The sequence below is a fragment of the Salmo trutta genome, chromosome 4, assembly GCF_901001165.1.
Source record: "Salmo trutta chromosome 4, fSalTru1.1, whole genome shotgun sequence".
Lineage (NCBI taxonomy): Eukaryota > Metazoa > Chordata > Actinopteri > Salmoniformes > Salmonidae > Salmo > Salmo trutta.
In genome coordinates this window covers 35381058-35392777 of record NC_042960.1, presented here as the reverse complement: position 1 = coordinate 35392777, position 11720 = coordinate 35381058, and the positions used below count along the sequence as shown (strand labels likewise).

Sequence of the window (11720 nt, the reverse complement as noted above, 5' to 3'; positions counted from 1 at the left end):
TGATGCTAAAATAAACAGTTGAATGTTCATTGGAGTCTTGTCCACCTCACTCTCTAACCGGAGCTGAATTTGCAGTTAACATCCAATCCACCCACGACAGTCTTTCAATCAACAGTAGGCTACGCTCCAACTCTCCTCTAACCTGGTCTTACAAGCCACTACAGTGCATCTCTTACACGGTATTTATATTTCTTAAAAATGTAAAATATATTTCTGAGAGAGTCAAGCAGGCAGGTGTAGCCTAAAATACATCAGTTTTATTGAAACACTTCATGACAAAATTAAGCAAATCTCAAAGGGTATACAATAAGTGCAAATGTGTTTCAATTTGTTATAAAAAGCTTTGTGTATGTGTAGGCTGCATTTACTTTTATAGGCCTATATCGGAACAGAGGCCTAGTTACATAAAATATAAGGTATTTGTTTGCACAATTAATGACAGCAAACACATTAGTCGATTTGAAACTTATTTTGAAAAAAACCTTGGTTATACTGTCAGAAGATTTGGTGCCTTCCTTAATTTCGGAAACAGTTGTTGCATAATACTGTTCTTCATTTAGGCTTATCAAGACGACGAAGGCCACTGTAAATATACCCTGATGTGAGAAGTTTTCCGGCTTCTCAGAAATAGGCTAGCCCTTTGTCCCTATTGTTCATTCTCATCAGAAATATTAGCCAATTTATTTGCCTTTTAACTCACATGGAATCAGTTTAAATTGTTTGATTTGGTGTTGATCAGATTCTCATCTCCGGAGCACGGTTTGGAGCCATTACGCACACTCCATGACGCGCTCACATCACGCACGGTTTGACGTCTTGACAAAGGCTTTGGTGATGTTGGTGATGATGATAGTAAGATCCGCTGGCTGAAGGACGAAACGAGGAGATGCCGTTAAAGTTCAGGAGAAAATCCTTCCTGTCACACACGGGTGAGGAGTGGCTCTGGTAGCGAGGGATCCCCACTGGAGAAAAAGGAGATAACAGTGAATAACTCATTTTTACTAAATACATAAAAAATAAATTGACTTTTAAACAAAAAAATAACCCAGTTAAGTCTGAGTTTCGTTTCAGAATATAGGAGAATGCCTTAATAATTCTTGTGGGTTTTTACAAATAGAAATTCTGTAGCTTAAATATTATTATTATTAGAAGCATTCATGCACTAAATTGACCTTCTATAAAAAAGTTATAGTATTCAGTGTATTGTGTATACACTAATGTAAAACGTTAAATTATTTACATTTTACATTTATGTCATTTAGCAGACGCTCTTATCCAGAGCGACTTACAAATTGGTGCATTCACAAATTATACAGTAATTATGGTACTATCAACAAAAATACTCTGAAATGTTTTACTGCAGCATACTGTAAATGATGGTGCATTGTGGGAATATGTTTGGGGCAGGGAAAGAATCACTGTACATGGTACTGTAATTCCACCCCTCAGAATACAGTACCATACCGTATCTTTGGCACGCCAAAAACCTTTTGACCACTAGTGGGTGCATGGTATTGTTTTTGGCTCATGAACATATTTTGAGGCATGCCTTGTAAGAGGCTATATTTTTTTGAAACTGTGTGTGAGAATTCTGTACCAATTTAACTCATCTGGTTATAGTGCCCCAGGAGGCAGCAAATCTTAAACATTAAATGGTTGGGTATTTTTGATTTGCACTGTAGACCTAACAGGTTGGAAGCCTTTGTTAAAGGTCCAATGCAGGCATTTTTATCTCAATATCAAATAATTTCTGGTAACAATCTTACTGTGATTGTTTTTAAATTATAATGGTCAAAATAACACAGTTTAGCAAAAAGCTATTTCTCAAGCAATAATTTTGCCTAGACTTTCTGGAAGTGGTTTGAGTGGGGAGGGGAAAAATGAAAAGTACCTGTTATTGGCAGAGGTTTGGCACTCTTTCTTATTGGTCTATTAACTAATTTGCCACATGGTGATGTCACCACAGAAGGCCAAAAACTCTCTTCCAGCAGGCTTTTCAAAAAGCTCTTACACTAAAAGGACATCTTTCACAATTTCACAGTATTATTACAACCTCATAGCATGGAAGTATATTTGCACGTTTTTTTTACTAAACTGGGCCTTTAAGGCCTCCAGAAGTACAAGTGACATATAACACCAAATACGAATTAATATACTGTAATGTGTAAACACTTTACCTAGCAGCCAACCTGCTTGCATCAATCCCTTGTAATTACAGTAAAATACTGTAATACAAACCCCTCCCCTCAATGAATTTCATCCATTCATTCAGATTATGGACGCATATCATTTTTACAGTATAATAGTACATTTTATGATATTGTACTGTCATTACACAGTACTTGCTTTGATGCTGTATTCATGTACTGTAATATAAAATGCAGAATTTTACTTGCCACCGCCTGTAAGCTACTGTCACGTTCACTGTCACCCATTTACAGTGTAGGCAATTAGGCATATACCTTTTAACTATGTTTGAGTTGACACATCTTGCAATAATTTGGCCAGTAAACAATGTGAAGAGTCCCGTAACACCACGTGCAGAAATCACTTTCAGTGAATCTATAGATTAGACCTCAACTTTTACGGCGGGGACTCGTTAATTAACTCCGCCACGAAACATCCCTACCTCTGCATTTAGATGTATTATTTATACCGTAAACTATATATTCCTCGCTCATACTCAACAGTTCTATGGTCACTTTTCTATGTTGTATAATATATGTGAACTTTGTCAATGAATCTGTCTGTTTCGTCTATGTTCATTGTCTATTGCTAGAAACACCAAGCAAAATTATGGCTATGCATAGACTACTTAGCGAATAATGTATTAATTGATGAAGAGGCAGGGATTGCTGTCCTTTTTAGTACAGGTAAAATAATGGAAGTGCTTCCATGCTCCCCTCAGTATTCCCATTCATGAGAATACCACTAACGTTTAATCTAAAATCAAGAAACTGCATGAGTTAAGCCTATTTCTTCTTTAAAATATTCACATTTAAACATGCAACGATTTGAATGTACAATAGATTATTTTGGATGTGTGTAAATTAGATGCATAGAGCGTAGGCCTACACAAAATAGCAGAGAAAATATATATGATAGTTGTATTATGTTTACACATATTTTTACATTTGTCATATATCAGATGTTTTATACAGAGTGATTTGCAATTAGCGCATTCAGTCGTATCAAGTACTACATTTTCCTTAAATATTTAGCAGCAAAGTCAGTGCTAGTAGGTAAAGCATTTTTAAAATTGGATGGGAAGGGGGGAACGGTGATAGTTATGTAAGGTGGGCTACTCTTCAAAGAGGTAGGGTTCCAGACGTTTTCCGAAGATGGGCAGGGACTCCGCTTGTGCGGGTGCAAGCTGCTCTCCCGTAGGGGTGGGAGGGCCACGATTATATTTAACTTAAAGAAATGTTTAGTCTTACATTTTAAGTGTTCAGTGTTAAACCAGATAAAGTTAAGTTAGTTAAAAGTGATTTGATAGGCCTATAATAACCAAACAACGTCATCGTGTCAGTGCTTTCTACACCAATTGGCCTCCATATCCTTCAGAGATGTCTGAAAGTTGATTTAGGTAACGGTGCTTATGTTTGATTGTCCGTTTCTCTTGAGGGCATAGACATGTTACACTGTTTATCCCCGAGAGCTGCAGGAGCAACATCACACGTGTTAAGTCATCATTATATGGCCTTATATAATTTTCTGACAAATAATTGAATCTGGAAAATTAGAACAGCGGTCCTTTGTCATAGATCCTTATATGCCAGGTCAGCAACACAGTCAGAGCGAGAAAGAGGGAGGAGAGGGAAAGGGGAGCGAGCGAGCGTGAGCCTCATCAAGGTCATGAGGACTCCAGATGTGACGCATGCACGCGCAGTGTCGGTGTGTTTTCTCTCTAGAAGACTGCAGGCCTCTATCCTGAGGGTGCTGCCCTTGTGCCCCATTTTCAGAGACAACACACGGGCCGTGACTGACAATCGTTATGGGCCGTGTAGAGCCCCGTGAGAACAGATAAAGGCTTGTCTTCTAAATAGTTATGAGAAGTCATAAAGTTTGACAACCCTTGGAGGTCTAGCGAGGTCTAGGCCTATTCGTTAGTTGAAATCCTCTTCAGTGTGGTCCGACTCGCACAGCCTTTGTTTAGACAACCCCTGAGACCCCTCCGGCTTTGGAATAATTCCCCTCAGAAATCCCTTGGACTTTTGTTAAAGCGTCGACATATTAGAATCATGTAAAACAAGGTTAACATGAACTAAATTACATGGATGTGAAGACAATCAACTAGCCTAAGGAGCGATAAGTAAAATTTACACAAAGGGGGCTACAGTTTCAATTATGGCCCATTGCACTAAGCTCCAGAGGTGGAGCAGTCCGACCACGGGCGAGAGCAGGCTGCAGTGAACCTGGTGAAGGACATGCACACTCTTGACCATCCACTGAATGACCTGCTCCCTCCAAAAAGAGGTAACAGCACCACCAGGCTCCCGAGAAACAGCCACGAACTGTCCTGTATAACAGCCCGTACGAACCGCCTGCGAAACGCCACTCTACCCACTGCTATCAGACTGTATAATAACTCTAGCTCTTAAATGGTTCTCAAATTTGTTTTATATTTTTCTAAATCACATTTCCATATTTCAATTTCCATCATGAAAAATGTCCTGTAATGTTTGAAGTGTTCAGTATTCTATTTGTGTCACGTATTATGTGTTATGTATTTTAAATTGGTGTTTTGCAATTATTAGTAATGTAAATTCTGCATTTCTTCAGTTTTATCTGTGAGCAAGAATAAATAAACTCAAATTCCTTTCTAAACATTTATGTAAACAAGAACACAGCCACCACATTATTCTTCCTAAGGCCTAGCCTATATATCAACAACACTTTTAACTATTTTGTTAATTTCTGTTCTTAGAAGCTGTGTTTGCCCTTATATTTCCCACCTCACCTTAAGTGTCCTTCTAATTACCCATGCATATTTGTAATGGAGTCCCTTAAAGAGCATTATTTCACCTGGAGTTATTCAAAATGTTACCTTAGTTCCACGACAGAATATAGTTGCAAACTAATCATCTTAAATCCAATGAAATTACTTTAACCCACAACAGATGGAAGACATTTTGCCAGAACACAAATTCAAATTTGAAGGAAATGCATCCACGTCAACAAGTCCTTTGAATTAGGCCAAAATGATCTGAGACCTATCCATCTCCAACATAGTTGTATAGATGTATTACAAGTCATTCCATATTTAGGCTGAAACAAACACACTAGACTACCGGTGGTCATTTTCTTTGCCAAAGCTTTGTTTAATCTGCGGATGTGTCACGTAGCCCAAGTAAGAGTGATATTCTCTATTGACTATAAGAAAGGACAACTAAAATTTTCACATACAAATGTAGCAATTTGTATTACGCATTCCGTAAAGTTGGGGTTTTAGCCTCAAGAAAACAGCCTGATCAAAGAGACATTTTGAGTTAGGAAATTATCAACCTGCAAAGGTTTGTTTCCCGTGTGTGTAACAAATGCACTACTTTTATATGACACGTTTTACAGTACTTGCTACGCTTGACCAAGTGTATTTGGAATGGCAAGATGCGTATGCTTAAACTCTATATTACGCATGACATTTCAAACGATTTATTAAGGTGTTATGACTTAACTTACTCAACGTTTATTGGCCTACCTGAGATATCGGCGGTGTCCCTGGCATTCGGGTGGAGATAGCTCTGCTCCAGGGAATAGGGGGACATGCCGGAATTTAGCCCAGAGGACGCCGAGCTGCTGGAGACCAGAGGCTGCTGCTTTATGTACGGGGAGCCGCCGGGAGACGCCCAGTGTCCGGCGCTACTGGCGTATGGAGAATGACCGTCCAACGCGCTGACCATAGCCGGGGACGAGGGCACAGGGCTGCTGCTACTGTCCGGTCCACCGTAGTCCCCGTTGGACGTTACCGGACAGCTGGCCATATATGTGGACCCGGGGCTCGGGGACATGTGAGGTACGTGGTGGCCACCGCTCAGTCCGTCGTAGCCACCGGCCAAGGAGTTGGTCATCATGTCCAAGTTGTAACTGTTGCTGTGACACGCCAGAGACCCAGTGGGCGCCTGAAAATCAAAGTTCTGCGGTAAAATGGACGTACCGAAGCCTATCCCGTTCATCATCCGGTAAATGGGCTTCAGAGCTTGGCATTTTCTCCTGAAGCCCCTGGGTCTGCGGCGGAACGAGCCCTCTTCGAACATGAACTCGCTGGCCGGGTCGATGGTCCAATAGTGGCCTTTCCCCGGCCTGCCTAGCCCTTTGGGCAGCTTGATGAAGCACTCGTTCAGGGAGAGGTTGTGCCGGACGGAGTTCTTCCAGCCCTGGTAGGATCCTCTGAAGAAGGGGAACCGGGCCTGGAGGAACTGATAGACCTCACTGAGCGTCAGTCTCTTGGTCGGTGAGCTCTGTATCGCCATGACGATGAGCGCAATGTACGAGTAAGGAGGCTTCTCTGGTCGCCTCAGACCGGAGCTCGCCTTCTTGCTTTTGGCCCCGGCCAAGGAGCTATCCACCTCGGTCTGTGGACTCATCATTGCGGGGTGCAGGACGCCGGAGGCCGGGCTGGACCTCAGGGGAGGCGGCGGGTCCAGCTGCTGCTGAGAGATCTCGGTCGTCATCTCTGCTCCGCTAACGCACAACAGTGGCGTAGATGAGCAGTGACCTCAGGGGAGAGGGGGAAGCGGAGAGCAAGATATGGAGCAATAGATCTTTAAAAAGAAAAGTGATAGGATTCGAAAAAGTTGATCACAAGAAATGTCGCTTATTTTCAACGTCCTCTACAAATCACACAATCATTTGGTCTTCGGAATTCCACCAAAAGTGGTTGGAGAGGGAAAATCCTCGTTGGATTCTCCTATTTCGCAGAGAATGTGCAGCGAGTGCACAGTGTCAAAATGTGGGAGAGACGGTGGGGTGCAGAGTATCCAATGAGGGCTCGGTATAAACGCAGCGTTTTGCGGGGTTCAGTCCGACCTAGGCTCCGGTATGGTTCGTTGTAACCGTGGCGGTGAGTGCAGCTCTGTGGCGCACCGGGTGGGCATCGCCCTCCTTAATCCCTGGGGGAGGAAACACGAAGACTACTCGATTTAGTGTGCGCTGCCGCTCAACCAAACAAAATGCGACCACCTATCATTTCTTAAATCTACCCCCCCCCCCCCCCCACCCAATCCCACTGAAATCAGTGACGACTAGAGCCCCCTCCCCTTCCTGTCCAGTCGTTGCAGCAGAGTCATGCCCCTCGCTCTTCATTTCTCCATCCCTCCTTCCCTCTTCCACCCTCTCTCTCCTTCCCATGCTCTCACTCTGATATATCAAATAGGCTACACGCAATTACGCCATCTATCAAACCTCCCAGACGTTCCAATCAACAGCGCCACACCGAACGCGCACAAGGTAAAAAAAAAACTCCTTCTTGCATGTTGTTACCAAACATTCAGATTGTTGATAAGTGTCATGATACCGCATAGCAGAAACATTTTCTGTAATGACGAGGGTATAACTGTGTAGGCCAGGGGTATTCAACACTTACCCTACAAGGTCCGGAGCCTGTTGGTTTTCTATTCTACCTGATAATTAATTGCACCCAGCTGGTGTGCCAGGTCTAATGGTAGGCCTACATTTTTTGTTGGCATGCAACAAGATCATGTTAGATATCAGATCCAGTAGAGGCAGCGATACATCCCCTAGCTGACAAGGTAAAAATCTGTTGTTCTTCCCCTGAACAAGGCAGTTAACCCAAGGCAGTTAACCTAGGCCGTTATTGTAAATAATAATTTGTCTGACTTGCCTAGTTAAATAAAGGTTAAATAAAAAAAATAATAATACATTGAACTGTGCAGGCTCATAGAAATCTCGTGAAATTAATCCGTACCTCGTGTTTGCCTAGTTCTCTCAGACCCAATCGTGAGAGTCACTACGGAACCGACCCACATAGAAAACAAATTGTCGCGCTGAACCGGGAGGGGAGAGGAAGAGGTGGTGCTCTTTCGCCGGAGTGCATGCGTGTGTTAGCGGGGGTTGTTCTGAGTAAATGACTTTGACATGAGTGGAAGCAGGCTTTTTCCATCAAGTCCAGCCCTGGATACCACACACAGCGCGCCAGTTTCAGCTTACCGCCCCAGGCTCGAGCTGGTCCCTGGCAGGGAGTTTCCCCTGGGTCCCGCATTCATTAGAGCGAGAGAACGGAAATTAGGCTCACGGGCGTCGACAGCTTCCTCCCTTATGAAGACCGATCATAATACAGATTTGTCCAACATGATGCAATTATTTATTAAAAAATAATAATATGATCAACAACCACGAGAGAAATATTAATTATTTTTTATTTGTAGATCACTTATCCATCCCATTGCGATGTTCAGTGTTATTGAAACTTATTACACTTTTTATTGCAGGCCTGCATCATGCGTTTAACAGGCTTTTTATTTGTTTTTACTAGGCAAGTGAGTTAAGAACAAATTCTTACTTACAATGACGGCCAACCGGGGAATAGTGCCTAACTGCCTTGTTCAGGGGTAGAACGCCAGATTTTTACCTTGTCAGCTCGGGGATTTGATCCAGCAACCTTTCGGTTACTTGCCCAACGCTCTAACTACCTGCCGCCCCATTTATACTGTGATGACTTACACTTCATTTCAATATCGTTGTCTGCGTTTGATAGGCTACACTTTCTCGTTTTCCATTCAGCCACCCAATGTCATGAAAAATAACACGTTTTGGCTTAATTTCTATAAAGACGAATATAACACAAATTCCAGTATTTTTTCCCCCTATTACTTTTATTGTATAGGCTTTGTTTTTGTAAATAGAATGTCTAATATATAGGCTAGTTGTTTACGTTTATAATCAATATTTACAGTTTAGTAGGTATATAAGCTATACAGAAATATACTAACAGACCTACCAAAAATAGTAATGGGTTTAAAATAATGTTATAACGTACGATTTAGATGATTCATCTTTATTTGGGCCGATAAATCACATCACAATATCTCCTTTGTTTGCTTCTTCTCCCTCATTTCATTTCTACCATATGGATTTGGTTTAGAATGAGCTTTATTTCGTATTGTGCCGCTGAATCGAAACGATGAGAAGGAAAGACTGAACAACTGTAAACAGTAGACTTGGCCTAATTACAACCTTCGATCAGAATAGGAAAATCTTGCAGCCGGGCCTTATGGATTTCATTTCTGCATTTACGATATAAACGTCTTAATTTTGGATAGTCGAGATATAGAAAATAGACAGAAAATAGTATAACAATCTAATCGGCTCCTAATCTCTTTGTGCATGTGCGTTTTAACATTAGGATACCCCTTGTCCTTTGACACCAACAAAAACATTTGCATTAGACAAAAAAATAATTTGCGGATAAAATCATTTTCCCACCATAAACTAGGTTTCCATCCAATTGGCGAGAGATTTTCATGCGAATTTTCTAAAATCCACATAAAATTTTTTGCATTTTCCCACTACAGATGTTTCCATTAAATTGGCTTGTTGCAGATGAAAGGCTGTGCGTGATGACGCAGTGCACATAAAAATACATTTTGCGGTTAAATTCCCATGTACTGAATAAAAAAATACAAGTTAAATCCATCGTATTTTCAACTCTACTGATTGTTTTTTATCACAAAACATGTTGCGTTTTATAGCGAATGTACTTACTCTGGTATTGGCACGTGCCAATAGAGCGCAGATTGTATCTGGAGCGTACGTATAGCCTACAACATGAGATTGTTATGGACTAAAGCGCCATTTTGGGGGGTGTCAAACGGCAGTCAAGCCTGTCACGTCACTAGAATAAGACCCTCGATATTTATTGGAAAGCAGCATCATGCTCATCACCCTGTGAAGTTCGTAATTTATTTCATATGTAGTCTAATAAACTGCATGGTGTGCGAGGCCCACACAACCCATTTCGTGACTTCGATATCATGGATATATCAATATTAGGGGCATAAAGTCGTTTCCACCGCCATTTCCCGCGACACAAAAAGAACCCACCATGTCAAACAAACAAGTGGTCTCTCAGCATTGATAAAGTGACATGGACACTTCCTGTTTCCATCACACCTGTTATGATTTTTGTTTTAATACGATATGACTTTACTTGCATAAAAACTGTGGATGGGAACTTAGAAAAAAGGTTCCTTATATAGCCTATGCTATGGAACCACAAAAAGTTCCATATAGAACCCTTCATGGTGCCATTTATGAATTATGGCTACTTACTATTAAATAGTCATATTTTAATATACAAATAAACAAATAATGGCCAAAAGAATACCAGCATAGTTTTAGAATTTGTCATTATATGCAAACATGATTTGGAAATATGCACTGGTGGAAGGCAACTCTTCGTTTGAATGGCTGACTTCTTTATAATAGAATATACTTTGTCCATTTAGTTACAATGAACAACAAAAATGTGTCTTCTGCTCTATTCTCAACTCCCCCAAAAAGCAGACACATACAGTTGAGACTAACACAGGTTCAAGCTGTATGCAGCGCCCCTGGATATAAAGCATCTTGTGGGGTTAAGGACCTTGCTCAAGGACCAAACTGTAGGATAACCTTTTGAGGATGTGAATCCAGCAGCCCTCCAGTTGTCAGATCAATTCTGCCTGTTTTTTTTCTTCAGCGCCAGACCCAGGATTCAAACCAGCCACAACTCCTTTGCCACTGGCCTACCTACCTGCTTGACCGGTTCCAGAGAAGAACGAAAAAAGGAGGAAAAACATGTATTAATCTACAGAAATAAACATGAGTTAATCTGCCAAAATGAAGACAAAATGCTATGCAGACAATTATTATGTGGAATAACAATTTATATGCTGTTGTCAGCAGCAGCTGAAAGAGGGATCTTCTGCCTCTGATTGTTCTTGGTTACTGCCAGACTGAGAAAAACATAGATAGTGTTAAAAGTCATGTCATGATTAACTAGGCTATTGAATCAACACTTATTATGCGTAATTTATCATAAAACATGTATACATGCCTCTGTCAGCAACAGTGTTCTAGTGGCTTCAGGAAATATAGGCTAGGCCCATCAATTGACTCCACACTGAAATAAAATAAACAATTAGCTAATTGCCATAGTCAGGCTGGATCTGTAGCTCTATTTGGCATATCCCATAATATTTTTTTTTAAATGTATTTGAAAGTAACTTGTAAAGTTATTAATTAAATTAACCTAGCTTTTTCGGTTTAGCTAGCTATAGCTAGCTTACAAACGTGCTCAAATTTGAACATTTAAACATGATATATTTAGCCTATAGTCTCATATGACGTTGACTTCATATGTTTGAATTAAATAATTTACTTTTGCTTACCTTAATACATTGAATAATAATGTGCTTATTGCTAGGCTACTTGCAAATTGGTTCAACCACCATCCTCTTTCATCATCAAGCTGGGATGGATTGGCAGTTGGTTTTTGAATTGGAATTTTGAGGTCACCAAAATATTCAATATAGAACCCTTTTTACATTTTTGTTTTATCTAAAGCCCTTTCCCATTTGCACTTAAAATTAGGGCCAAATTCTAGCTAGCTCGAATGGAATTCTTATTCGAGCTGGGTTGAGGGAAACCAAGGCAAGCACAGCCCAGTTTCACTAGTGCCAGCTCGATTAGAATTCACCCTGTTGACAGTGTTACTATGCAAC

General features: G+C 40.9%; 1 protein-coding gene and 1 long non-coding RNA gene across 3 annotated transcripts; one reads left to right on the top strand and one right to left on the bottom strand.

Moving 5' to 3' along the window:
* Window positions 1-237: 237 nt before the first annotated feature.
* Window positions 238-8066, bottom strand: LOC115192292 (forkhead box protein F2-like). 2 transcript variants are annotated; one of them, XM_029750617.1, is made up of 3 exons: window positions 7925-8066; window positions 5699-7109; window positions 238-962 (listed from the first exon to the last, which is right to left on the bottom strand). In XM_029750617.1, the coding sequence occupies exons 2-3, from the start codon at window positions 6669-6671 to the stop codon at window positions 793-795; spliced, it is 1143 nt and encodes a 380-aa protein (XP_029606477.1). In that variant the 5' UTR covers window positions 6672-7109; window positions 7925-8066; the 3' UTR covers window positions 238-792. The 2 variants fall into 2 exon arrangements, with proteins under 2 accessions (XP_029606477.1, XP_029606478.1); XM_029750618.1 differs by lacking the exon at window positions 7925-8066 and adding an exon at window positions 7583-7716.
* Window positions 7339-10848, top strand: LOC115192293 (uncharacterized). Its single transcript, XR_003877910.1, has 2 exons — window positions 7339-7446; window positions 10697-10848. It is a non-coding gene; the product is annotated as an uncharacterized LOC115192293 (long non-coding RNA).
* Window positions 10849-11720: the final 872 nt, after the last annotated feature.

Excerpts from the sequence above, each read along its gene's own strand:
- LOC115192292 (XM_029750617.1), bottom strand. The coding sequence starts at position 6,671 with ATGACGACCGAGATCTCTCAGCAGCAGCTGGACCCGCCGCCTCCCCTG. Across the intron at positions 963-5,698 it reads GGACACCGCCGATATCTCAG|TGGGGATCCCTCGCTACCAG; the intron begins GTAGGCCAATAA and ends CTTTTTCTCCAG.